General features: G+C 41.4%; 4 protein-coding genes across 5 annotated transcripts; all 4 read right to left on the bottom strand.

Moving 5' to 3' along the window:
* Positions 1-3,864: 3,864 nt before the first annotated feature.
* On the bottom strand, positions 3,865-7,883 carry cfl1 (cofilin 1). Of its 2 annotated transcripts, none has more exons than XM_077021270.1 (4): positions 7,611-7,883; positions 4,531-4,829; positions 4,353-4,429; positions 3,865-4,259 (listed from the first exon to the last, which is right to left on the bottom strand). In XM_077021270.1, exons 1-4 carry the CDS (start codon positions 7,866-7,868, stop codon positions 4,135-4,137), a joined length of 759 nt encoding a protein of 252 aa, XP_076877385.1. In that variant the 5' UTR covers positions 7,869-7,883; the 3' UTR covers positions 3,865-4,134. The 2 variants fall into 2 exon arrangements, with proteins under 2 accessions (XP_076877385.1, XP_076877386.1); XM_077021271.1 differs by lacking the exon at positions 7,611-7,883 and adding an exon at positions 7,188-7,376.
* A 963-nt stretch (positions 7,884-8,846) lies between these two features.
* Positions 8,847-18,200, bottom strand: LOC143526693 (atlastin-3-like). The gene is made up of 14 exons (XM_077021264.1): positions 18,055-18,200; positions 15,955-16,185; positions 15,615-15,749; positions 15,147-15,251; positions 15,011-15,061; positions 14,360-14,416; positions 14,075-14,167; positions 13,347-13,485; positions 11,842-11,969; positions 11,703-11,759; positions 11,399-11,470; positions 10,525-10,716; positions 10,178-10,417; positions 8,847-10,019 (listed from the first exon to the last, which is right to left on the bottom strand). The coding sequence occupies exons 2-14, from the start codon at positions 16,156-16,158 to the stop codon at positions 9,957-9,959; spliced, it is 1,536 nt and encodes a 511-aa protein (XP_076877379.1). The 5' UTR covers positions 16,159-16,185; positions 18,055-18,200; the 3' UTR covers positions 8,847-9,956.
* Positions 18,201-18,682: 482 nt separating this feature from the next.
* On the bottom strand, positions 18,683-22,314 carry LOC143526696 (forkhead box protein N2-like). The gene is made up of 5 exons (XM_077021267.1): positions 22,011-22,314; positions 20,889-21,480; positions 20,656-20,777; positions 20,461-20,516; positions 18,683-19,919 (listed from the first exon to the last, which is right to left on the bottom strand). Exons 2-5 carry the CDS (start codon positions 21,462-21,464, stop codon positions 19,636-19,638), a joined length of 1,038 nt encoding a protein of 345 aa, XP_076877382.1. The 5' UTR covers positions 21,465-21,480; positions 22,011-22,314; the 3' UTR covers positions 18,683-19,635.
* Positions 22,315-22,447: 133 nt separating this feature from the next.
* yif1a (Yip1 interacting factor homolog A (S. cerevisiae)) lies at positions 22,448-27,713 on the bottom strand. Its single transcript, XM_077021268.1, has 8 exons — positions 27,239-27,713; positions 26,749-26,990; positions 25,656-25,760; positions 25,254-25,332; positions 24,683-24,740; positions 24,304-24,459; positions 24,024-24,117; positions 22,448-23,167 (listed from the first exon to the last, which is right to left on the bottom strand). Exons 1-8 carry the CDS (start codon positions 27,267-27,269, stop codon positions 23,009-23,011), a joined length of 924 nt encoding a protein of 307 aa, XP_076877383.1. The 5' UTR covers positions 27,270-27,713; the 3' UTR covers positions 22,448-23,008.
* Positions 27,714-27,894: the final 181 nt, after the last annotated feature.

Below are 27,894 nucleotides of genomic sequence, written 5' to 3' on the forward strand. Positions count from 1 at the left end.
GTCTATGGATATACTCACAAGCATGTTGGCACTCACCTGGTCTATGGATATTCTCACAAGCATGTTGGCACTCACCTGGTCTATGGATATACTCACAAGCGTGTTGGCACTCACCTGGTCTATGGATATACTCACAAGCGTGTTGGCACTCACCTGGTCTATGGATATACTTACAAGCGTGTTGGCACTCACCTGGTCTATGGATATACTCACAAGCGTGTTGGCACTCAACTGGTCTATGGATATACTCACAAGCGTGTTGGCACTCACCTGGTCTATGGATATACTCACAAGCATGTTGGCACTCACCTGGTCTATGGATATACTCACAAGCGTGTTGGCACTCACCTGGTCTATGGATATACTCACAAGCATGTTGGCATTCTCTTACAGCATTTATGTCCCTCACCTTGGGTACAACATTCCATTACCCCTCTTACTTTTCCTGCTAGGTGACCACAACACTATGGTGCCCCACAACCAATCCACCCCCCGCCCCTCCTCATTTGTCCTTGCCATCAACGAGAATCTTATCCTAAAATTCCATAAATATTACACATTGGAAAAATCTACTCTTAGCGCAAACATCACTGGGTTTAGCAATTGCCACAGAAAATAATCAAATCACAATGTTCAATATCTTATGGGGACCTTTAATTAAAAGCACAGATTAAAATTACCCACCACTTCCTGGGCCTGTTAACCAGTTTCCCCATTCTAACACTCTCTGATTATATGTATCTGCGAATAATTAACTAAGCAGATTGCAAACAACTGATTTGATGTGTACAGTGTGTACACATCAAATCATTTGTTTGCAATCTGCTTAGTTAATTATATATATGCTTAGTTAGTGTACTACACACACACACTAACTGGTGCAACCACATTACAATGAACAACCTTGTAATAGCAAACTGATTCATCTTAGGCGTGTCCTATTCTCTCGCACTGCACACTTGAGACGACTTATTGTAATCACTGGCATTCCTACACAACCAATTTCACCACCCATTATTGTCACTCATTATAACTGTCCTTAATTCTACATTGTTATTCTGCAAGTTGATGTTTAGTATTCGTATTTCTAAACTGACTTTGGTATAAAGTTGACTTTTAAAGAGGCGTGGGTAGTGTGGCAGGGGGCACTCTTTCATGGAGCTGTGGAAGGAAGTGGCCTGGTCTGTTGAGCCATGTTTACTTTATCTCATGTGGACGGCTGTGTACGTTGCTTACCTGAAGGAGAGATGGCAACAAGATGCATTATGGGAAGAAGTCGAGGAAGCACATGCAGTGTGAAGGGAAAACCGTGGGTCCTGGGCCTTATGTGGATGTCACATGCATTTCTACACACAAACTTTGATGTGTAAAAACCACCTGAAAATTGAAGACCCGTCATGGTCATCATATTCCCTAAACAATGGCCTCTGTCTGCAGAATAATCTCCTCTGCCTCATTGCAAACATTGTTCAGGGATCATTTGAATAAGATTAGGCGTTGACTTGGCCTGCAAACACCCCAGATCTCAATCCAGTCAAGTGTCTGTGGGATACATTAGAAAAACAAGTCTGATTCATGGAGGCCCCACCTGACAACATAGATGATTTAAGGTTCCTCTGCTGACAATGTTGTGCCAGATGTCACAGCCTGACACCTTCCAAGGTTTTGGCAGCACGAAAGGGGGGATGATAATGCTAGTGTGCTAGTGCCCACATCAAGATCGACATTATATTTTCAATGGTGAATCAGTATGTGACATTTTGATTCGCATGTTGAAGACAGTATTCTCAAAAAGAATAAGAACATTCACTAAGTCTTAATATTGTTTATGGTACTGTAATCTAAAATCATATTTCACACCTCATCATAAAGTTCTTCTGCTTTGTTCAGTACGTGCATCTTGAGAAACTCGTTGTAGTTTGTAACATCCTTCTTAGCAGTAGATACGTTTCAGAGATCGCTCAAACGAAGAACTAACTCCACGATGACTTCAGCAAATGGTGTTGCTTCATCATTTAGCAAATTGCCCATACCTTTAATTTACTACAATTCTAGCCTAGGAACATTAAAAATATGTAAACCAAAAAATAAAAATGGAAGATTGCATTAGGACTGCAGTTCTCACAGAAATACGCCTGCTACATCTCATGGTGATGGAATCTCTTGTCTAGTCTACACCATCTTGGGTTTGTTACACACTTCAGAATGCTACGCACTGACTTATTACTTCAGAAATAATTAGTACGCATGGCAATTGTACAGCAACCCCGTAAGTCAGTAAAATACATCAAACTGAGTATCCAGATGCGAGGGCCCTGATGTTTTCCCTACACCAAAACAGTCACGTGAATCCCCAAAACGGCTTGTTTCTCTGTGCTGCAGTTCATAATAAACCTTTTGAAAAGTTTGGCTGCGCTGATTTGGCCCCAACAGACTTCACCAATGAGTAACTGACTCCACCAAGACTTCAAATAAGGTGAGATTATTGTGCGACTACGTCTCATGATTTACAGCCAACTGCCGTGAGAAATGCAGACATCTGTGAGGAGGAGGAATACGCGATGGGCATTGACTGCCCTCCCTCTAGTGGTCTAACCCGGTAACAGCACAGCGCTGAAACACCACAACATGGCGATTGTCAGATACGCTGTGGCCTTGAATGATCATTTAGGCTATAGCTAAACCAATACTTAAATGCACAATAACTTCAGGGTGGGTGTGGAGGTGTTTATTTATATATACACACACACACACACGCCTCAACCCAATTTTGCCATGGTCTACTTTTAACCAATATCCAGTAGTCACTACTAAAATACATTTTAGGTATGGTGAAAACCACACACCTTTTCTACAGATGCTCTTACTCTTCTCAGTAACAAAGTACTTATCAAACCTACACACTGATCACGCTCTTCCAATGATTTGACTTGATAAAAAAAAAAATCATTACATTTTGCTCAAGACAGCACAGTAAATCCACACTGAATAATTGTGTATAAACACAAACGACAAACACGTGTGGCACTGCCAGCTCAGCCCCAACTTGGCAACATCATGGTGTGGCTTAAACAGAAGCAGTTACACAACACGTCAGGAGCCACACACAGTTACACAACACTTGAAGAAGCCATGTGCAATGGCAATCAAGTCTTTCAGGCCTAATTTGACTTCAGCCATCAGATCACTGACATTTTGAACAGGAAACTAAAGCATTAAACTCATTTATGTAAAATGGTTCAGTGTAGTTTTTTTTTGCGCATATAAACACAGTCATAGCAGGGTAGTTTAGTGCCTTTTTTATTAGAGATAAGGAGACGATACAAAACATCCACAAACCATTATCTTTCGAAGCTCTGTACACAGGCTGTTCAAACACATCGCTCCCACCTCTCCTGCACTCACCCCTTCCTACGTTTCATCCAATTCAGAAGACTTCTGAGCAAACAGAGCCACAATTTGTACATGTTGAGGAATGTGTTCAAATGTCTTGACACCAGTGCCATGGTTTGGACAAGGAGACGTTCGAAATTAAGAGCCAGAATCATTAAAACATTTAGAACTTCAAAAATTAGGAAAAAATGGAGGGGGAGAAATTATTGTTCCCAAAATGGTCTTAAAGATCTTGTGCAATCAATCTTGCAGTAAACTGTTTTGTACTACACCTAGTCTCAACTACGCACACATACTTAGAAAAATTAACTAGAAGTTTGGCAAAAAACAAAAAAAACAAAGTCATTGTATAATTATGAACAGTATTCTACAGATTCAACTAGTTAGATTTTGTACGGGTTGCAGTTCAGTCTCATCGTCTTCCTTCAACAAGCTAATGGAATCTAGAAAGAACAAATCTGTCCACACACATTTACAGTTACACAATTTTGTTTATAATCATCCTCCTTCATCTTTTTTTTTTTTTTACTTTTTGAAGAGCTTTTTTCCTTTTGTTTGTTTTGTTCTTCATACGTGTGAAATGGAATGACAGCCTACATTTCTGTGAAGTTTGGAAACTGTCACTTACAACCAACCCTCCCCACCCCCAAAAGAAACCACCCCCAGCCCACCAACAACCCTGCCAACCGTCCCTTACCCCCCCAACGCTGGAATGAACAGCTATACCCCTCAGTGCTGAGCTCAATCACACAGAGGCCTCCCTTCGAGAGAGAGCACAGCTCCACTTCCACAGCTGAGCTTATCACAAAGGCAATGTCGGTCTTTGATTTCTTCCAAACCATTCACTTGCCACTCGTGTTTGATACCTGTGCAAACGAAAGAGCAGCAGGCGCTCAGAATAAGTTCCAAAAGAATTTAATCGGCACAGCGAAAGCAGCATTTTTGGCAGAGCACCTCACCTGTGAGCTTCTTCTTGATTGCATCCTTGGAACTGGCATAGATCATCTTGCTCTTCAGTGGAGCACTCTCCGGGGCCCTGGAGGAGAGGGGAGACACCATCAAAGCATGACCACCACCGTTTTTCAGGCATCTAAAACCAGCGAAGGCTTTAACTGTGCCAATATGAGCATTCCTTACCAGAAGATGAAAACCAGGTCCTCCTTTTTGGTCTCCTTGGTCTCGTATGTGGCATCATAGAGCGCGTAACGGCAGTCGTTAGGGGGGAGCATGTTGACGAACTTGCAGAATGGGTCGCCATCTTCTCCCTGCAGGATCTCACGCCCCTCCTCAACAACGATGTGCTTCTTGTCCTCGCTCAAGCAGAAGAGGACAGCCTTCTTCCTCTTCGCCCGCTCCTCCTCACTGGCCTGCACTTTACGCACCTTCATCTCGTTGAAGACGGTCAGCACGTTGTCTTCCACTGTAACTCCGGAGGCCTGCGGGGCAGCACACAGGAGAAGTCAGACGTACATTCGCCAGCTTGACGGGTCTCTGGGATGGGAGGAGCCCTTTCCAACTGGCATCCCACGAACAAGAATGCATGTGTGGGTACAGAGTGGATTAGGTCAACGTGACGCAGGAACCAGAGTGATTAACCCAAAGTTACGCAAACGCACTTGATCAGAATCTAGTTTTTAATGAATCGATCAATATGATCATGGGAGAAACCAGAAAGGCCCACTGAGGCCTGGAACTTGAATCTGGAACAGATAAAAACTCAGCAGGGACACCCAGATAAGGTTATGGGTAAACTGCATCATTGCTACAAAAATCACTGGGCTTAAGTATAACAAATAGACTGTAGAAAAGGAAGGAGACCAATGTGACTACTGAAGACCTCAGAAGCCGAACCCTCTGCAAACCACAGCGCCGAGAGGTTCAACTGAACACCCTTTCACATACGAATGGAAGAAAGGAACCACACTTCCTCTTGAGGCGTGTGACAATCAGGGAGGGGAAGAGGGGGGTTGGCAGTTCACCAAGGACTCAACGCATTGGCTGTTAAGAGATAAGCTGCGTGGTTTAAGGTGTGTCTGACTCTTGTTACAAGACAAGCTAGCCAAACAATTCCCCCACAAAGCAGCAAAAGGACCATCATAAAGCTGCCATACACTAAGGAGGTTGAAGCCGAGGGGTGGGGGGTGTCCGCACAGCAGCTAATCACAGGCTAACCGCGCGCACAATAACGCTACTGTCAAAATCAAAATGGCCTGAATCACATTGGGTCCATAAACCTTCTCTTCTCATTTCCATTACAAATCCCACCAAAAAAATAAAAAAATAGATGAGCTCAGACTGCCCATGTGAAACATTCTGTAAACATGACAAACCCTAAGGATCTTTGCCCTCCTGAGGGCAGACACCGAGACAAGCGTCAAGAAACCCAAGTCCACTGGCTGGTGTCAGTTCAGCTGCTGAACAACTATAGTATCACCATAGAACTTATTGTAGAAAAAGGGACAAGACTTTGGAAGCAAGGGGCCATGTCGAGCTAATGAGCCTCTTCAAAGAAATCCACGCACGAAGAAGGTGAAGGACATCTCAGCAGACACCATGTTCGGACGTTGCACCATTTCAGGTAAAGAGGACGTCAACAGCCCAGTTGTTCACGACCATACAGACAGACCTCACAAAAAGCGGAGCTTCAGTTTCAAACACGGTTTCCTACATGCGTTGTCCTGTGAAGGAACACGTGAGACACCAGCTGGGTGTCAACTACATACAACTAGAATCGCGTAAATAACTGCGATAAAAAAAGACCCCAAAACGGTGCCGAGGTGGCGGGGCCACTACACGTGCACCGTGTTGAAGACGCAACTGCAGACTTTCTAAACCGGAACCGGCGTTTCCTTCATATGTGAACACGCCTAAAAACGAGAAGCCCTACAAATGAATCAGCTTTACGCCTACACGGGTAAATCATACGGTCACAGCACAGAAACATGTTTAACACTTTTTTACCACACTGCTGTTTTTTATGCGGTAAAATGAAAGAAGTCGACGTTCATTCGCGATACACGACACATCCGTTTGGACGCAGACAGAAGCGACTGCTCACGGAAAAGGTCGAAGCCAAACGTTTTCTGTTGAAACTGTTGGATAAAATGTATGGAAATCGAAATCCGGACCAGAAATGCCCACCAAAAACTCTGGTGCAAATAAATAACGTTTTTTTGCCGCGGTGCTCGTCAAAGTTGCGTAAAAGCAGGAAGGACGTGGTGTTGTCCGAGTGAAACACAGTCCCGCTTAAAATCGCCTTTATTTAACGTCCGAGCCCACAAAAACGCAGTTACGTGTTTATATCCCCATTCGTGCCGTGCACGGCCCGGTTCGACGTGAGGAAGAGGGCAGCTGGTCTGTGCACCATGAAACAGGGTGGGGCCCCCCGGCCAACGCAGCGCTGCTCCCGCATGTGCTGGGCCACTCACGCCCGAAAAACGCACGGTTAAAATAGGGAAAACCGTTAAACAAACGGCCCGCTTGAACCCTGAAACGGTTCCGTGCGCACGTACGGACACGGTGGCGTGTGACAAACGCGAGTGGCCGCCGTTCAGGGCGCGTCGGGACGGCCGTCTTGAGACAAAGGACGGAGCGGAGTGCGCGCCCCGGCGGACCCCACACCCGGCGCTCGGCCGGCGGAGACGACACTCGTCGCCCTCCTCCCCGGGCGTGAAGACGCGTGAGCAAGGCGACGGCGCTCACACGTCCCTGAGTAATTTATGCGGTGTAAAAGGACGCTTGACTGCAGGGCCTGCGGTGTGTGTGTGTGCGGCCTCCGCCGGGCCTGAACTCACGGAAATAAAGGGGCGGCTGAGGAAATGGCGCCAGTTGTTTTTGGGTCGTTTTTTTTCCTTTTTAGTCATTTTCAATACATCTAAATATCTCCTGGCTCTAATTAAATATTTGACAACGGGCGGATAAAAAAAATTCAGCGTAAAAGAGGTAAGAATGCCAATAGTCGTTTGCCGCGGGGCAACATTTCGATGTCTAAAATGTCAGGACTATTGTGTGGTAACGGTACATATCAAACCTGTTAGCATGGTGGCTAACAGCGGCGCGAGACCTCGCGAAGAGGCGCGTGCGTCTAGGATGGCGTCAAGATCCGTTTTTTTTTTCGAAAATTAATCCCGTGTTAAGCGCAGCACAAAAGCGTCTTCCAGCGTACATGCGGTCATAATGTGTTAGTACGAACCGAAAAGGAACGAATGCAGACGTACCATGGTTATGTCGCTGTGTTTGGTCGGCGTCTGGACGGGAATTGAATGAGCTGTGATGCAGTCCTCCGCTCTCGCACACTTGACTCGACACACGGACGCGCCCTTTAGCGCGCTCCCCGTGACGACGGACGGGAGCGAGCGCCTCACGGCCCCACCGTGCGCTTTTGAGGGGCATGACGGGATATGTAGTCCTATACGCCACGTCGTAATGTGCGTTTTAAGGCAAATAAATGCTCTAATGTCGTCGGACGTACACATACGTTGGAGCGAACTTGTAGGCTCTAGAAGTATCTGATAGTTGCGTTACAAAGTAATAAGGGATGTGACAAACATCTATAAGCAATTTTATTAACTTTTACTCCAGTCACTGGCCAACCTGTTCACAAGCCAGCCTAACGTAACACAATATAGGTTGTACTAGCATGGCGTGTTCAAGTACGCTAACGACATTTGTATTAGATAACCGCTTATTCATGTGATCATTCATATTTATCGCACACAATAAATCTAAATGATCACATCATAAACTGATCTGATAATGGGCTAGAGTACACCGAGGGTGCTGACACAAATAAAATACGTCAAAGCAACATTGCCACCGACGACGCATTTTTGCTGACCCATTGAAAGAAGGCATTATATGAAGTGAAACATCTAATTCGTCATTGATACCCAAGGCATAAGGCTGCCTCTGTCGGAACCTTTGTCTGTCTCTGCCCCTTTTTAAGGTTCGCTTAACTCGCTTCCAAATAAGGAAGCAAACGGTGACAGCCGAGAGCGCGCATCAGCCAATGCCGCGCACACCAGGCGGCTCGCGACTCCCGATCGCCATATAAGGAAACAAGGACATTTCTGGTCTATATAGTGTAAATTCTCACAATGTCCGCTAGAGGGAGCGTGATATAGCGGAAAGACGGACATTTTAAGGGTGATTGTGGAAGGGGGAAGACAAGGACAAGGACATGTATCATTTTCTTAATGACTATATTACAATATGACAAACTTACTAAAAATGTAGTTCATGCATTAAACAGTGCACAGGTAGGTGGTGTGCTTAGACAAGTGCCTGTGCTTATGTAAATGAAGACGTGTAACCGTGACCGTTATTTGAAGCATGCACGAATCAATACTGACACCTAGTGTGCAAAAACGTGACCTAAATGATCGATTCAAGAAATTGTAAAATTACCATTTTAGTTTATTAGCGTGCTCTAATATAACAAACCAGCCCAAGGATACATAGCATGCTTCTAGATTTATTAATGGAATGTATAAGGAAATGTAACAGTAAAACGCCAATCATTGGAACAGTTTAAGCATAGTTTCTCTCATTGACAGAATGAGGAAGGTAGCAAAGTACAAATGTTTTACACAAGTGAAGAATCCAATGACATAAGTGAAGCCTTCAACAGAGACTTAGATGGCATGGAATGTTTATGACAAATATCAGAGAAACCAGGACAGTGACCTTTTCAAAATTAAGGAGAATTCCAAGAAGATAAAAACATAGATACATAACACAATACAGTGTTCAGGTTTGTTTGGAAATACTACTAAGATCAGCAGATATTAAAGCATTAAGGAGACACAACCACAACAAATCAACAAAGATTGAATGGTTCCATGTTATCAAGATAATGCTTTGCAAATGCATTTTGTAGTGTATATCTATATGTATATTGTATGTATATTATATACACTATAGGTCACCCCTCAACTCCATGATACCAAGCTCATGTCATAATATACATGGCAATCCGTGTACAAAGACCATCAGGGACCATGTGGCTAGTGCAATGCAGTAATGCTAAATGACCCAAATGGCCAAGGAAGGTGTCAAGAGTCTAAAATGATAGGGCAGGGTCTTTGGTAATATTAAAATAAAGTAACTGTATACAAGTAATTCCAGCTCCTTTAAGGAGAATAGCCCTTGTGCCAAACCACTCCTGTGCCTGATAGGCCGCCAGGTGATTTTGAACTTTTGAGACAATGTTTAATAACAACATGCAAAAAATTTTTTCAATGGAAAAGGTATAATCAGTATATTTACATTTGGTATCACGCACTTGAGAATAAACAATTATCAGAAATATTAGTAAAATAGGGCAAAGATGAACCAAGCTTAAACCCAACAGGATCAATGAACAATTATATATCTTTTCCAAGATCATCAAATGTGGCATTTGCTATCCTGAAACAAACTGATTATACCTTTAAAAAAAAAATAAGACAGAAATCATGACACATGGTTTTAAGTGCCATGTTTGGAGAAGTACATTTTTTGGTGTGATATGATTAGTTGAGTTTGTGCTGTTTGCGTCTCATTGTGTTTGTTTTGTCTTAAAGCTATCTTGATTTCTTCTGTTGCTCAATCACTGGGCCTCTTGTTTTGTTTAACACCACAGTAGCCTAGAAACAAAAATGAACAGTCATGTGTCTGGTGTCATAACAATATCAAAACAAGAATCTAAGAATGCATATTAATCTTTATGCAATGAATAAATGATCAATTAGCAGAGGATTGCATAGTTTGAGGATGAGAAGTTTCCATGTTGGTTTCTGCATACCTGTTCGAGCAGCACACCTGCAGCCTGGTCTATGGCACAGCCGACCCCTCTGTACTGGCCCGAGTAGCGAATGAACGCCCAGATCAGCATGGCAACCATAGCCAGGCCGAGCATACAGTCACAAGCTAAGGACAGCGTGCCCAAGCCGACAAACAGCAGGAGTCCGGAGAGCACGTAGAGGAGGCAAACTACTACAAAAAGCACGGCTGGCGTGCGGAAAGCACTAAAGATGTTCTTGGACTGAAAAGACGAATAAGAAAAGAGGTCAGAACATGTCTGTGGAAGAAAAATATATATATAGCATTTTTGAAGTACAAATTTGCCTGCACTTCCATTTGGTCACTTACCTCGTTGTGCTTGGTGAAGGACTCCCAGAGCTCGAGCAGTTCTGACTCCAGCTGGGCCTGGTAATGGCTGCAGAATTCACGGCCGCCCATCTTCTTAATGCTGGAGAAGTGTTTGAGGGCCTCGCTCATGTAGAAGCCATGCTTCTCTTCCAGACGCTCAGGGGATACATACGGCAGATCTCCGCCGCAGACCTAGCAGAGGAAGACAGAAAGGAGATCCATTACTCGACGGCAAGTTTTCCTGACACCTTTCCTCTTTAAAGGCTAAACAACATCAAACAGGTAACCTATTGTAAGACCAAACAGCATCATGGATCACAATGTCCATGACAGAGGAGGTAAACAAGGCAGCCATCTTGGTTCTTACCATCGATAGATGTTCATACAGTGATACAGCTAAATAAATAATATGTCCAAACATGTTTATTAGCCCGTGTGAATTACTGCTCTTAGTAATCAGCAGTATTCACAGCAGTCATGCATTGTACAAAAAAAAACAAACACAAAAATACCCCCCCCCCCCCTTTTTTTTATTTATTAGCAATTTTGGCAATGAAGTGGCATTTCTCAAGTATTTCCTTCACCATTTATGTCATTACTCCACATGTTTGTTTCTTAAATGCCAACATCTGTCCTTTATATATTTTTTTCAATGTCTTTGCTAGTAATTAGCATGTTGTAAACAACAGTTGGAAGTTTTAAAAGCAGGCTGTTGCTTAGCACTTAGCTTATAAATTGGGTGTAAACTGTTGTTAGCGTATGTATTTTCCTTATGGCGTTCCAAAAAGGCCTTTCCTTTTCTCATCCTCAGACTAAAAGAGCTTTGTCATGGAGGAACCGTAATGACACATTGGCCAGTCAACCTCATACCAACCTTCTCCATGTTCTTGTAGTACTGGTCTTTAGCCGACGCCACCGCTGCCAAATTGTTAGCTTCTGCTGTAGCCTGAATAAGTGAACATATAATGGGTTATGAGTCTTCTGAAGATGTGGTCATAAAACACTCAGAAACGTAACGTGGGTGGACTCTCCCCGAATGAATCTGCAACCACATGTTGACTCATTCATCCAGGGTGAGTGAGGAGAGGTTATGAGCAAAAGGATAAGAGGCCATAACTTTTATTGTTTTCATCAAAGGGTCCCAAAATGAAGTCTAAACATGCGTCATGCATGATTACCTGCAGCATGGATTTTGGCTGGGGTAGGTCTTCTCCTTGGTATATCTTGATGTATGCCTTAAGTAAAAAACTCAGCGTGAGATTTCCACGACTGTGCCAGTGTCCATAACATGCCCAGGTGTCCTACAGGTGTGCTCACCTTGAAATACTCCAGCAGACCCCTACAGGTCACCTTGTTGCCATTGATCTCTTTGACGGCCAGGTGGTCAGGGTTGAGCAGATCAGGAATGAGTTCGCCAAGTACAGTTTTAAACTCAGGTGCCACATCTAAGAGACAGAAAAGAGCCTAAAACACAAGTTTGTAGTAATGTGCGTCATGCACACTTCGACATTTAATCTTTCCAGAGTAACATTTAATTTTCAAGAGATCCGAGATTTTGATTTGGGAATCGTGGGGTGCCACAGTGCTGATGGAGAACTGCTCTGCGAAAGTTCCAGGGCAGTGCTACATCCCGATCCTGGCTCTGCTGACCCTCAAACTCACCACATCCCCTCCGTTTGCATGTTCCCACAACCCTGCACCATGCCGAAGTGTCATTAAACGCTTAGCAGTGAGGGGTGAGTGGATCATAAAAACCTCCTGGAAAAAGCAATCGGTAAAAATGTGGGCTTGTAAAATCCCAATTCAACTTTCTTAGCTCTAAATCCTTTGAGATGCGACAAAGCAGGGGGAAAACATATCTGTCCAACATGTCTAACAAGCAATTTAGGAATATACCTGAAATGTTGTCATATCGAAATGCCACTTTTAATTTCCTTGTTAAACACTGTATTATTCTAAAGCAGGAACGGCAGTTTTTATAAATATTTATATTTATTGCGGGTCATATCAACACCGACCACGGCAGCCTGTAGTGAACACACATTAAGGCCTTTGCATTTCTTCACAATGGTGGCAGGGCAGTAATGGTGCCGTCGGAGTGTCAGAAAATGTCTGAAACGCTGCGTTTTAAAAAGCAGCCATCCGCAAAGGACATGGAAATTACGCATAAAACTCCACGATACTTGCTGCATGGTCTTCTGTGTGACCTGTGTTACCTTTTAAATGGGTAAACATTTAACCCAATGCTAATACCATGTAATAAAATAACTCGGTGCAAAGTTATGCTTCATTTTTGGGTTGAGCTCAGCAATAAGATGATTTACGATGTCATGCAAACCACTTTAACTATTTTGTACTTCTGCCTCCATTATGTCCTGTATTCTCCCACCTTTCCGTGTTTATCTCTTTATTTACTGGCTTACTCATCTGTGTGCCAAAGCAGGAATCTCAACTACAGGACCTGTGAGCCAAAGCCCCACTGGGTTTAACACTTAACTAGTAACACACTCAACTCAGGCTGGTGTCCAACTGCCACGGTCTTCATGCTTTCTATCTGGTGTGTAAATGAGTGTACGCTGAACAAAGTAATGTAGTGGGGGTAAAAAACACACACAAAAGACTACTAAAGAAGACCTGAACTGAGGAAGACAAATCCAGACAAAAGCCGATAGTTTCAGACGGCAAAATCCAAATCGGTCTGTTAAAACAACGCCTGCAGTGTATGCATAGCTAAGTATGAGGCTGCTGTCACATGTATGGAAAAAAACATGCAACCATGTACAAACAAATATGCATGCAAGAAAAAATGGAGGACTATGTACCACGGAGCTGGCCCTGGAAAGAAGGGCTGGTGGCAACAGCTAGGCCAGGGTGAGGTAACAGGAAACAGGAAATGGACGTGAAGCAGGAATGAATGTGCTTTCTCACGGTCTGCAACTCTTCATGTTGAGAGTTTTTCACCTGAATAAGAAACAGATGAGCAAATGTCTTGCTGTACGTGTGGACGTCTATGCAGATTTAATATCCAAAGAGTTAAATCCTGAATATTATATGTTTGTGATAAGCAGTAGTAATGTTACTCAGTAATACTGACATGCTCCAATGTAATCATTTTTGAATAGAAGCAGTTAAAGTAGTGAAGAACTTTGATTAAATAATATTCATGTCAGTTATACATTTTAAAAAGCTATTTAAACTGACATTATTTGTGCATAATAAAAATATTAACATTTGCATAGCAGTTTCATAAATACAGGTTCATAAAGCACTAAAGAAAATTTATATACATAGAAGCAAGCTCAGGAAGACATTTGACAAAAAAAACTTAATTCATTAAAATAAAGATAAATAGAAGACTGAAATTAATTTAAAAAATAAAATGAACATTTTATATTAATAAAAATTTATAGAAATATTTTTTAATGGGCATGGTAAAAAGTACAGTTGACACAGAGCATTTTAATTAAAGGCCTTACGAAATCACTTATAATTATTTCACTATTGCCAAATAATGGAGGCTTTTCTGAACAGGATTCTAAATTCCACCAACCTGCAGCCGTTTATCCAAGAATTCACTGCCTCCCTTCGATCCATACTTATACTCATAAGGGAAGCTCCAGTCTCTGATGAGAAACATGAGTGACTGTAGGGAAACCATGAGTCATGAGTAATTTGCCTATTTCCTGCTTACATTTTGTTCTATGTGATTCATTTAAATTAAATGTGCCATTTGAAATGTTGAGAAATTAAATAAACGTTCCACTCTTAAAACTGTCTTTCTATATGTTCTCAAAACCCTGTGCATTTTGCAAGAAGACAAAGAGCTTTTCCCTACCTGAAAAGGTTTTAAAAAGATTTCATCCATTGCAAGTCGGCCATATTCTGTGAACAACTGAACAATCAAGAAAACAATAACAGGTATTAATAAACAATGACTGAATCAATCCACATCTTTTGTCAGATTCATTTGTCAACAGTACAAAGATTAAAGATAATATGTTACTACACAAATTACTACAACATTTACTCAAGGGAAAAACATGAAACAACAGTGTATAATGTTTTTTCATTGAATTATGAATATAATGAGGTAAGATTATGGAAATACTGGTCAATTTCAAACTGAGACTTATAGATCACCTTCATTTCATAAATGGCACATACAACCCACAACCCAATTCAATGTCTGCTGCAGACTTTCAACTATAGTTCAGTTTAACTGAGCATTATTACAGACTAACAAATCGATTTTTTTTTCCATTTTCAAACTTTATTACTACTCAAACTAAATCTCAACACTGAGCATAAAAGAAAACCCAAATGTGGATAAGTACTTCCATCACAATTTTTATCATACTAAGGATTCATTCTTCAAGTATGAGGAAAAACACATTAGGAACAAATATTTACATCAAAGCAAAAAATAAATATATAAGCAAAAAATAAGTAAATACATAAGCATCATTTGTACGTAGAAAGCACTGACCTGAAGCTGCTGTAGGTCATCTTCTTGGATATTCTGTGACAGATTATAAATCTACAAAAATACCGTATCCATCAGTTAACTGTTCATCCCCAAAACAAATACGTTCAGAACACGTAGTCCAATATGATTCCTGTACCTGCACCGAACTGGTCATGGTGCTGAGGGCAAAGATGGTAGCACAGTCCTTCACAGTGGACTGGCTGTCGAATGCCCCCTGAGTGTCCATAAGCAACACTGCCACCTTGAGAAAAAGAGAGCGCACAGTGCACATTCAGACTGGTGAAGTAAACGATTAAGTGTAAATCAAACCTCTTAAATGCCATGTAAACACCAGTTTACACAACGATATTAAAACCACAACCCATTTAAACAGAAATCTATTTGGCTAATGCACTTATTCAGTATTGCACTAACCCTGCAATCAGAAATTACACTATTTAGCAATAATTAACGCCGTCACAGTTGGCCTGATAAAGGTCTGCTGCTAGACTGTACTAAATCTTTACATGTCACTAAACAGCTGGCTAGTTCTGTCGATGCTCTGTAAACATTTGGCTGGAGGAGGCCAGGTTGGGTCGTTCTCTATCCGTCCTGTACACAGTACCTCTTTGCCATTGCTCTTCCTCACAACGAACACCTCACTCCACAGCTGAATGCCAGTGGTCTCAGGCTCTGAGCCTCCTCTCCAGGAGAATCCTGACAGGGGCTCGTCTTCCCGCCCAAGCCAGTTTTCATCAGACTATGACAAAATACAATTTACCACCACAAAAAATTAGAAAAAGAGAGATTAAATATGCTTAAAGTATGAACTGATTATCACAACAGATTTAAGCTGTTGCCAGGAATCTGATATTACTACGCTCATACTTTTAAGAATTAGTACTGTTGACCACTTTGGGCCAAACCTGTTCTGTGCAGTTCAACGACAGACGGGATCGACTAACCTTCCTGTACATATATCGGAGCATGAAATCCAGGAGGAAACTCTTGCCCTTGCGGAAAGCACCAGCAACACACACCACCACCACATCCATGTCTCGGACATTAGGGCCTAACAAAATCTGCTCAAGTGCTTTGACGTCCAAGTCAAAGGAGTGGTTGTCCTTGTTGATGGTCACGATTTGGACCGGGCCAGGTTCACTACCCATTCTTGATTCTCTGTTGAGGCTGTTTTGCTGTGGACAAAAAAAAAAAGCAGAATTGCAACTGATAACTTGCAGGCAGATACAATCAGAGCAATAGGTAAAAGGGTTATAGATTTAAGAGGTTTGGTAAAAGGGTTATAGATTTAAGAGGTTTGGTAAAAGGGTTATAGATTTAAGAGGTTTGGTAAAAGGGTTATAGATTTAAGAGGTTTGGTAAAAGGGTTATAGATTTAAGAGGTTTGGTAAAAGGGTTATAGATTTAAGAGGTTTGGTAAAAGGGTTATAGATTTAAGAGGTTTGGTAAAAGGGTTATAGATTTAAGAGGTTTGGTAAAAGGGTTATAGGTGCGCCCCCCCCCCCCCCCTTCTTAACTGCTTGAGATGTTAAGAAATCTTTCCAAGCAGCATTTGGAACAAAGTTGAATCTGTTGGTTTCTTTGGAAATGCGTGATGCCAAAGTAGCAGCTGAGAGGTTCGTAAAGACTCTGGCTATGCACTGCTGAATGAGTCTTTGTTTCTCCATTCTGTACACACTCACCCGTGGGCTAGAAAGTACAATCAACACTGCAATGCAGCAGTCTCCGAAAAAAAGTGTCAATATGTCCTGCAAAGGCGCAATGAGCTGCAACTAAAATATGTTTGATCAAGCTGACCTCTGCACTGGGAAATGCAGACTAACCAGTAACTACATGTCTTTTTCAAAAGACCCTAAATTAAGAGTGGGGTGTGGTAACATTCCAACATTTCGCACAAATCTGAATAGGTGTGGCCATGGAGACTTACGTAGGAGTTTGTTGTTTATATAACATTAATCTTTAAACATATGAATTTTAAAAAATCAGAAGGTCTAGGCATACTTGAAGTCCATTCAGTCTCTGAATTCACTTACTCGGGGCAAACAAACGCCTCTGAAATGGAAACTCTAAAAGAAGTATGCGCAAACGTGCAGACAAGAGATGCTTGTACCACAGCAAAAATAGAAATACGAATGTCTAACATCACCAAAACAAGGCTGAAGTCCGAAGGAGCAAAAAATGACAGACATCTATGCGTCACTGACACTACGCCCAAAGGCTTTGGGAGGAAAGTTGTGCTGTAGCTGCTTTTCAGGACTGCAGGCGCTGGTGACTACACGACAGTGTGTAGTGTGTAGTATGTAGTGTGTAGTATGTAGTATGTAGTGACCATTCAAATCATTGCTGTGCTACTACGTGTCAAATTTACATAAGAGCTAGCTGGAGCTAGCTAAGAAAAATGCGGCTAACCAGCATCAAGTGACGGGGAAGAGATACACAGGTAGATTTGCTCCCTATCTAACGTCAAGATCGCCACTGACACTCAAAGAGGCGAGCAGGTCCCACACCATTACCATGTGTGGGTTAAGGCGTAGCTAACATGGAGGTAGAAACTTGTCCGCCAGCAGCTGATAAGATGTTATGCATGCATTCTCTGGCTCTTCTCCATAGTTCGTGAGGTGTTACATTATCTTAATGGCGTAGACAGAATTTGAGCTAAAACAGCTGTTTTAGTATCTGTTAAATAGTGCACACTGCATGCAGAAACCACTGGTCTGGGTCTGGGGATTGGTCTAGACCTGCTGATCTAAATCAATAGCATTAACTAGAGGCTAGCCAGCTACTAGACAGGATAGTTAATTTGTATATAAAACATTATATACATTATAATTTGTATATAAAACGCTAGCGAGATACAAACAGCCTGGCTGGCTCTCATCCTGTCCTGTAAAAATCGCCCCAATGTGTTTGTAAACCAACAAGGCGAGACGTCTTATATAAAAGTCCCACATTAAAGACAGCAGAAATAACCGACATCAGTATTATAAGGCAAAATGTACTGCCTTACGTTTAGCCTTTTTTTAAACTTCATTAAACTAACTTACCTGTCGTTTTGTCAAAGTAATGAACTTGCTAGCTACAGGTAGTGGTTCTCAACAGAGGACTCAGCCCTTGTCTGGGAAGAACTTTTTTTCAAACACGTAAAACGCCGTTAAAACTATGAGCATTATGGGAGTTGTAGTTTATTGGCATGCAACTTCGCTTGCGCAGCCAACAGTTCCAAGAACTGCGTACTCCCTTCCTCAGTGTGGAAACGAGGAAAAAAAAACTACAGATCCCAAGTTGCACATTTCACTAAAAATAGATAATCTGTACCTAGTTCAGTGTAGCACAAATTTCTCATATGAAACGTATTAAATGTATTCTCAAATTTGACATAGTAGTGTCCGAGTCTATACGCCGTTGTGCATTTATGTTAGGGAAAACGTGTGTCAGTGATGTGAGTAAACGTGAGTATACTAGCTATGCTGTATTTTTTTAAATAAAATAACTTTTGAGGTAGCGTCTAAAGTTTGCCACAGTGAGTCACTCAAGGAACAAATGACTACACAGAAACGCGTGCACGCGCGCACGCACGCACTTTTTCCAATCTAGATGGATGTACTGTATTGTGGCACATCTGCTAAAATACATACGTCCAGTTCAAGTATAAGATTGAATTTGTAAAACAAATAAGCGTAACACTTCAGAAATTTATTGCCAAGTGTGTTTTACGTATAAACAGGAGGCGGGCCATTTGGTCTACACTACTCAAAACATTGTTAAACACTTTATTCAAATAAACAGTTTGGAAGATGGTATACTAGGTCTATCAGAACAAAAAATGTTAGAACATTTCAACAAGTGCAATGTTAATAAAATCAACAAGGAACAAAAATAAGATAGCACAGTTTCTATACAAAAGAATGGAATTACAGGCAGCTTGTGTCTAATATTGTGCATCACAAATAATTATGCGCATGACTTATACCATAAAAATATACAAACTATTGAGCTAAATATTGGAAGTGCACTATGTTATCTGACAATACACAGTGTTGTCTACATGTCTTTATTAACCAGGACGAGTTTAAGGGTGAGTAGCCCCAAGTTTAAACCATGGTATAATATGAATAATACGTTGCAAACTGAATCTTAATCTGTTCAATAAAATGCTTCAGAGGGAGTACAGACTGCTACAGGGGGTACAGCTGTTTGGAAGAGTCCCAGACTGTCAGATGCTACAGTTGTTCCTCAAATGTTTGTATGTCACAGTTAGTAAATACTTTTCTTTAACTTTGCAAAATGTATTAAAAGTACTATTAAAGTATACACTCCCCTCCATTTAACACATAGCCGACATCAACGTTGGTCTTTCAGAGGCAGTTTCATCCATGTTTGAATTTTAAATGAATGCAAATAAGTAAATTCATGTATAGTCAGATCCATGAATTTCTATTGATTCTCTATTGACAGCTCATCTCATTATTGTTCTAATGCAGTGAATGCAACACCATAATAACATCAAATATCGGGCAGTTTGAAACGCGTCCTTAGAAAACAGTAAATCAAGAGATGTAAATTACAGGTGACTGTGGCCATCATCTCTTCATCAGGACAGTCTGTACTTAGCTGGCAGTCCCGAATCAGTGGCTTCCTCCTGCCAAGTCAAGGAGGGATCCCGCAGCCTCTTGGGCCTCTGCATCGAGTTGTAGGATCTCGACTGTTTCCAAGTCCAGCTCGCTGTCCCCTGGGAGGAGCAGGTACTGGTACTGCTGGTCCTGATAATAGTGGAACTCGATGTAGCCGCTGTCGGTGAGCGGGTCTTTCTCAGAGTCCTCACAAGCCTCTTCTGTCACTATGGCCACAAACTCCTCGTGGTCAGGCATCAAAGAGCACGAGGACATGGGAGGGTTATTCAAATCCAAGTCTGTGATATGGAACAGAGAGGGGATTTATACAAGGGCTTCAAAACCACATCTACTGATTTGGTTTCCAAAAGTTATTGTTTATTTTAGATATATGACTACGAAAAGAGCAACACTCCAAACTGTAACATCAGTCACATCATAGCCAGTTATTTCTTTAGAGTAATGCTTATAGAGGAACGCACAACACAGGCACGAAAATCACTTTACATAAAGTCGGCAGTAAAAAAAAGACATATAAAGAGGCCAGCCATCACGTTGCTGTGGCTATAGGTTGCCAGGGTAATGCCAGGTTGTTGTCATGACAACAGCACACAAATGCTAGCTTTGCAAGAAATGGGAAAGGGCAGGACAAGCAAAAGATAAGAAAAAACTAGGAACTTCATATTAGAAGACCTACATATAACCGGCCTCTGTTCAGCCAAACGTACTTTAGTACACACAAACGCAGACTGATCATAGGAGATTTATTAGATTCCTTAATTTACATATTACACTAGGTTATTACAGTGAAACATATTAGATCATGACAAAGTGCCTAACCTGAAATCACCGTAGCGTCACCCATGAGGGTCTCTCCATAATCAGCTGTGTCCAATCTGTTCAAGCAGACGCATGAGGCAAATATAAAGTACAAATCTGACATAATATAGGAAAAAAAAAATCCATTACACCAACACAAACATTTTAGATGCAATACATCTATTACCAAGTATAATTGATAAAACGTGTACTCACAGTGCAGGATTATTCAGCAAGCTACTGTTGTTAATGTGACAATAATGAGTTTTCTTAAGCACCTCCATTAGAGTGGGTCGATATTCTGGGCAAACACACCACAGCGACCCCTTTCCAACAGACTATTATTAAAGACACACATAGTATGGTTAATACTGTTTCAACAACAGAACCACAATATAACACAACAGCAGATGCAGAGAGAGTGAGAGTGAGACAGAGACACTACACACTTGACTTTTGTCCCTCTGAATCCTCTGAAAGCTCTTGCTCAAGGAGAGGTTGTGTCTGACGGAGTTCCTCCAGCCACTTGGAGCTGTTCTGTAGTAAGAGAAGTTGTTGACGATCCACTCGTAGATCCCTTTAACAGGAAGCCTTTTGTCTGGGGAGTCTTCGATGGCCATGAAGATGAGGCTGCTGAAAGAATAGGGAGGTTTGCCTGGGGACAGGGGTAGATTTGGAGTGGGGAGGGGTTCCAGCGACTCTAACTGGGGCAGTGCGGGCATCTTGGGCAGGGGTTGCAAGGGCAAAATGTTCCTCTGATGCAGCCAGTTCAGGCAGGTCAGGTCATCCTGGTCAGAAGGACACGAGGGACTGAGGCAGTGAGAGTTAAGTCCACCGGAGAACTGGACGGGACTCGAGGAATCAGAGGGAGAGAGCTGGTGCAGCACGGTGGCAGATGGTTGAGGAAGAGATGGGGACAGGGAAAGAGCTTTGGATGAATTTGTTGGGGAATGTATAGGGGAAAGGGATGGCAGTGTGTGTGCATCCTTCTCCATCTCTCTCCCAGCTACAGGGTGCAGGTACATACATTCAGTTGCAGGCCTGTTAAGGTAAAATCAGATCAGCCTTACTGAACAATCATTAAACCCATGCAAAGACACAACTTATAGCCAATACGTTAAGTACAAATAATTAGGAGGTAGGAGAAGAAACTTGCACTCAAGATAATTTAGAGTGCATTAGTAAAACTAGGTCCAAAGGGTTTTGGCAGACCGGGTTAAAAGTTAAAATTTTTCATCCTTTAGTGACTGCTGACAATAAGCAAACTAGTAAATGATTGATCAAACCTAGTCAACCAAGGTCTCACGCGACCTCTAAGGCAGGAGAAAAACGGGCAAAGACTTGAACTTGGGAGACTTACACCGCAAATTATAAAAATATTATAATTAACTATTAATGGCGCGTGCATTATGGCATTTCTACGTGTTACTCGCAGACGCGAGGCCGCATGGCACGCGCAGGGTACCTGAGAAAATGGCGCGAGAATATTAAGTTACATTTAGGACAATTAGGCGGACACCCCCGAGCTTTTAACGTTAGTGCGTGAACGGCGCCGTGCGGGACAAACTTACCGCTCCCGACGCACCAACTTTGAGTCCGTACCCAAAGACAGTTCCACTATGCGTTAAAACATGTACAATAATTCAACTAATTAGTGTTTAAATTACAGAAGGAGCAGCCACCTCTCAAATACCCCCTCACCGTCCTGTCGGTGTTCTGTCCTTTCCCACGTTTCCTTGGAAACGAAAAAGACGCTTTGCAGCCGGCGCGCCTCGAGCGCGACCCCATCCTTAAAGGGACCTGCAACCTCTCGCCCCCAGACAAGACAAACGCACTAAGGTGAGGGGTATTTACCTTACATGTTTTAGGGGGTTTTGCAGGATCCTCCACCCCGAAAAAAATAACCCACATTAATGTACCTATAGTGCGAGTGTGTGTGTGTTTTCCTTTGTAGCAAGAAATTGTGTGGTGTGAAGAACAGGGCACGGAATACATGAAAATACAAAAATAAATTCTTCAACAAATGACTGTATTAAAATTCAAATTGACATTCAATTTCTCCATAAGAAGAAAACACTACAAATGCACAGATAAATAGAAAAATTGGGCACAACCTCAGCAAACGATGTATTTAGCATTTACCATATACCACACCGATTCACCCCAGGCATAGGGACAAATGAGCAAAAATCCCAAAATAACACTTGATATTTTTTTTTTTGCATTCTGCATTTGTTTCACCAATGAAAGGTGATGCTCTTCAAAATATCACAAGCATAACTTTATATTAGAATTTCCTTACTGTGACTGATCGGGTATGTACAGTCAGTCATTTTTTCAAAAGATGTTGTACCACATTGGCCACTTCAATAAACGTAGGCCAAAGAATGTAGCGGCATGTCCTCTAAGCAGAGAACAATTTAACAGTAAACATTACCGCATTTTCAGTTGAAATGGCAAAAAAGAAAAAAAGAAAAAATAAATCAAGGACTGCTGTCAAACTGACAGCCATTGCCGTTTTTCATGCCATTTTGGAGTTCTTTCTCCCTGTGTGAACCATTCTGGCAGGTCATCTGACCAAATGAGCAGTCAACCAGTAAATGATGATCGGCTGAAAGACAGCGGAGGCGACGGTGATGTAGAGACGGAAACGGGGCTTGGAGCTGGTTCCAGCACCCATGGAATCTGCAGACAGTGACGACAGGATCTTCATCTTCAGAGAGCGGACCTGAAAACAATCAGAAGAAGCGACACTTTCTGCTACACTGAGAATAAGATTCATTCATTTTAGTTCTCCACTATGAACACATTTGAATGTTTTACATTAATAAATATTAGCTAGAGTATCATTTTTTTTAAAGGCATTTTTAGCACAAGATATTATAGAAATTGAAATTTGTGTAATATGTCGATGACATTGCAGAGTGAAGGAACCATACTGGACAGCAACCCACTGCACACTACACTGGTTAACCAGAGAAGCACAAGCAGTGGTAGACTGGTACAGCAGCACTGTGTCAATGATGTCATGAGAGCTTTCCTATACACTGCAAGTAGTGAACTCTGAACTAACATACCACAATAAACCAATAATATTATACCTGCATTGTTGCACTGTGCAGTTTCTAATCTGCTACCGTTTTGAAACTTTCACTATGCACTTTAAACTATGAATTCTGGGGCTACTCCTAATAATTTTCTCTATACCTTAAATGACCTATTTGACCAAGTCATACATTTTCTGATTATACATACCTAATGTAGGTATATACTTGTTATACTCCTACTTTACATAGACACTCCTGTAACTTCACTCACAACTCTTATTTTGGCCTAATATGATATGTATTTGTCCATAATTGCCAGCCTTTTCTTTCATTACCCAAGTCAGTTTTTATACTTATTTACTACTAAACAATGTAAGTTACTTAATAATGTAGATAGACATTAAACAATAAAAGGGTACACAACACACACACACACACACACACACACACGATACTTGTTGCAGACATGAAAATTAGTGCACAAGCAGAGTACTGTGTATGCAGACTATAAATACCAAATCCTCCCCTTGGACTCACATTGAAAAACATGAGGGCACAAGACGCCCAGGCAAGAGCAACAAAGTAGCCATCACTGCCAAAGAGAAGCCCACAGAGGACGGTGAAGATCATCCTGAAAAACAATATTAAAAAATAACTTTACTCAGAAACAATGTTTGCAGGAAAATTTAAACAGGATAAATCACATTGTTATAAAATTAGAATGAAGATGGGAAACTCCGCTGAAATGGGTCATTATCAGCGTCAGTGACACCCCCCCCCCCCCCAAAAAAAAAGTAAAAATAAAAAAGGTACATACCCAACATATTTATATCCACTGTAGGCAACAAGGTCAAAGGTCGAGAGATCAGTGTGCACTGTGAGAAGGTAGAGACTCAGCAACATGACCAGAACTTCAATGATGACCCAAACCAGAGCAGTGCTTGCACACAACCCGAGGACTTCTGGACTGAACCTACCAATGAAACAGATAAATAAGGAAATCCTGCAGAATTAGAAAATCTACAAACATAAGACACAAATTATTCTTTCAAGAAATTTATATTAGAGCCAAAGTGGCACTGAGGTTTTACAAATACAGTGTTGTGAGACTATTACACATTGCATGCAGTGTATTCTCGAAACAAGTTTGTTTCAGCTCTTTATATTGTCTCCGAGGGTGAGGCTGTGTCACTTACCTTTTCTGTATTCCTAAAGCCATTCCTGCCAGCAAAATATACGTGATGAAAGCCATTGCTGTAAGAAAACAACAGAACACCATGTGGTGAGCAAAAATGTTGTACAATTGCTTCCTAGCAATCATACAAAAACAAATCTACCATCATTTAGTTCCCTGCATATTAGTCTAAAATTGTGTGTAATGATGGAACACAATTTGGATACAAATGTACTATATAGAGATTTAAAAAGTTGGATATGACATTAACTCAAAAAAACATGGCACCAAACTGCATGTATTATACAGTGTTATCCCAGGGCGCATGACAGATTTCAGAAGCACTGGATAAAATGATTAATGCAAGATTTTTGATTTGGTAAAACCATAAAACAGTTCATATACTGAAGCTTTTTAAAATCATAGTAATCAAGGATGTTCTGTTCTAGTCCTTCAATCCTAGCTCAAGCTCTGTACTGGACACAGCTGATCCAGTATCTGTGATGAGTGGTATTACAGCCACCTTGTTTAGGGTGGTTTGATATTTAATGACTTAGCTTACATTTGTTCTTTAGAATAAACACGTTATTTACTGGGTATGTAGAGATCTGGAGCATTGACATCATGCCGAGGTGTGAGTGGAGTATCTCTGTGGTAGCGAACCTCCCAGTCCTAATGACATCAGAGCAGATTACAAGAGACACAGAGTTATGGAACCACCCTGTATCTGTAATTTATTAAGTCAACATATGTCCTTTAGAGAGATAAATAAAAGTTGAAGATGGATCCCTTAAATGTTTATACACAACAGATTATGTCCAAGTGTATGAACCATGAAATCTAGACATTTATGCTGACAACAAACAATACATTAAGTTTGTGTGAATGAATAACATATCTTGCATCTAAAACTAGTTACATCATTGTCATAGATGTCTGTATGACAACTCTCTGGAATGACAAATTGCTTTCAACTAAGTAACTTCAGTTTTTACCTGATGTGTATATGGGAACATAAGAAGAATCAGTTTCTTCATGACATATCTGGTGTCGACTGCAAAGAAATACTTCAGCTTGTTCACGGACATGAATCGACTGATCTGTAGAATACAGCAAAAATTCATCACTACTTTAACCAGTAATGAGAGACTCGGAGAGACAACAATGTCTGGAAAAGCACAGCACTGGAATATAGAGCAGTAACAGCTACAGCAGTGTTGGGCGGGTAATTCTGTTAACTTGAAATAGTATTTTGAAGATGATTTTCAAAAGGTCATAATAATGAAAGCAATTTGTAAAACAAGTAAAGCTGGAAATATGCACTTTAGAGTTGTTGTGGAGTGAGGTGATGCTTATTTAGGATATTCACATTAACAATAATACAACCTCTAGTAAGATAACCAGCAGACAAAGAAGGATAGCCAGAAAATCTAGTAAAACAAAGCGTAACATGGAGATAATTACAACAGTGACCAACACCAAAAGGCATTAAGACAAGATGTACACGTACACAGGTAGATTAGACTGGGTGGGAAAGAGACACTAATGGAAAGAATGAATGACACGGATTTACAAAATAAGGGAGGAGACAGAAATGAGACCAAGATAGAAATTTGTGTGTACAAGCTGACCTCCTGCGCCCAGGTTGTCTGCTAAAAGATAGTGATTAACTGGTTCATTTTCTAGTACTTTTCCATGACGTGAACTTTCAGATGAAAGAAATGACTGATGTAGTGGCATTTTGCATCTAAAAAGCAATTCTGAAATGGATATAGCTAAAAATAAATATAATGCTCATTACATTGATTTTATTTTAATCTTGAGTCTGTTATCAATATTTAAAATATTTATTTTACTACTTGACTGCTACAGATTGTGCTGGTTATTTTTGCACATTCTAAGTCCATTCTAATTAAAACCAAAAACAAGGTTTGGATAAAATTGTAGTTTTCCCAATTCCATTATGTAAGGATTCAAAATGTAAATAGTAATTGAAATTCATCCATGAGTTTGGAAAAGAATCAAGATTACAATTTTTGCAGTATCGCCCAGCCCTAAGGTAGAGCCATCATCACATCTGTCGCTTACCTCTTTGTTTACCATGTCCTTGCCTTGGTTGGCAAGTGAGGAGCCGTACATCACAGCTGCATTAGTCATTGGATCTGCGAAAAGGTTGTTCACTCCTCCAGGTCCTGGACCTCCTACAGATCCACTCCCGAGGCTATAACCCGATTCATAGTAATTTTGGCTGTTCATGTCTGGCACCCCAGAACTGGTATCTTCAAAAAGTAGGGGATCCCCAGTCTGCGCCGAACGAGCTCTGGGCTTTGCTTTGGAAACGAAATAAATAAATTGCACAGATTAATTGCTTAGACGAGTGTTAGTCAGGAAAAAGACAATTGTCACCTCTAAATGTGATATAAATTGCTTATAAAGATCACACATCTTGCACAGAAAATTGCAATATCACCTGATGGTGAAGCTGCGATACAAACAGCATTCAACTGTCAATGTACCTGATCTTTAGACTGTGGTTCATATTCTGTGCAAAGATGATTTGCGAAGTTTTCGTACTTACTAGCCCGGTGACCATGGTGTGGAAGTGCCATCGTCTCTTCTCCTTTTAGAAGACAATATGGTGAGCCAACGTCAATGTATGGTAATGTTCACACTCTTATCAAGCAGATGCCAAACGTGTTGTAGAAAGCGACCCCCTGGTAGTCTGCTGGTCTGCTCTAGCCCAGTGGATGTTCTCGCCAGCTCACTGGTGTCCTGGCCAGCTCTCTACTGGGTCCTGCTGGCTAGCATGTTAGCCACCTAGCAAAGTAGTCGTGTGGTCTAGGCTGCTTGCGGGGATTTTATGTTCTGTGATAACACTGACACGACATTACTGGTCAAAATGAGAACTAAACGGTCTCGGTACGCCAGGTCAAATCATTTAAAGCTGTTTCGCCGTTAAAATAAAGAAAAATAAAGAAAATAAATGCTAAGTTCGGGGGCTAACTTCTACTTACAACTACGTACACTCCCGCATTACCATTGGCTCGTAGAAATGTGCCTGCGTGGCAGGGATTTACCATCCCCTGATCCTATTGGTCAAATTCAGGTTTCGTGGAATATAATTCTAAACGTTGATTGGCTGTAACGCGTGTCAGTTAAATGTGTCGCGAAGCGTTCTCAAACACATGTACCTCCCATATTATTAAACTAACCACTTTAGCAGATAGTGACAAC

This window comes from Brachyhypopomus gauderio, chromosome 11 (assembly GCF_052324685.1).
Source record: "Brachyhypopomus gauderio isolate BG-103 chromosome 11, BGAUD_0.2, whole genome shotgun sequence".
NCBI lineage: Eukaryota > Metazoa > Chordata > Actinopteri > Gymnotiformes > Hypopomidae > Brachyhypopomus > Brachyhypopomus gauderio.

Coding starts and splice junctions, on each gene's coding strand:
- cfl1 (XM_077021270.1), bottom strand. CDS start 7,868: ATGTGTACGTCCGACGACATTAGAGCATTTATTTGCCTTAAAACGCAC. Junction 4,830..7,610: donor AACACAGCGACATAACCATG/GTACGTCTGCAT, acceptor GCTGCCCCGCAG/GCCTCCGGAGTTACAGTGGA. Junction 4,260..4,352: donor AATCAAGAAGAAGCTCACAG/GTGAGGTGCTCT, acceptor TCGTTTGCACAG/GTATCAAACACGAGTGGCAA.
- LOC143526696 (XM_077021267.1), bottom strand. CDS start 21,464: ATGTACCTGCACCCTGTAGCTGGGAGAGAGATGGAGAAGGATGCACAC. Junction 20,778..20,888: donor TTCAGAGGGACAAAAGTCAA/GTGTGTAGTGTC, acceptor CTTTAATAATAG/TCTGTTGGAAAGGGGTCGCT. Junction 20,517..20,655: donor TTGCTGAATAATCCTGCACT/GTGAGTACACGT, acceptor CTGCTTGAACAG/ATTGGACACAGCTGATTATG.
- yif1a (XM_077021268.1), bottom strand. CDS start 27,269: ATGGCACTTCCACACCATGGTCACCGGGCTA. Junction 26,991..27,238: donor ACACCATGGTCACCGGGCTA/GTAAGTACGAAA, acceptor TCGTTTCCAAAG/CAAAGCCCAGAGCTCGTTCG. Junction 25,761..26,748: donor AGGACATGGTAAACAAAGAG/GTAAGCGACAGA, acceptor TGTATTCTACAG/ATCAGTCGATTCATGTCCGT.
- LOC143526693 (XM_077021264.1), bottom strand. CDS start 16,158: ATGGGTAGTGAACCTGGCCCGGTCCAAATCGTGACCATCAACAAGGAC. Junction 15,252..15,614: donor GGAAGAGCAATGGCAAAGAG/GTACTGTGTACA, acceptor CTTTTTCTCAAG/GTGGCAGTGTTGCTTATGGA. Junction 10,418..10,524: donor CCTTCACCAAGCACAACGAG/GTAAGTGACCAA, acceptor TCGTCTTTTCAG/TCCAAGAACATCTTTAGTGC.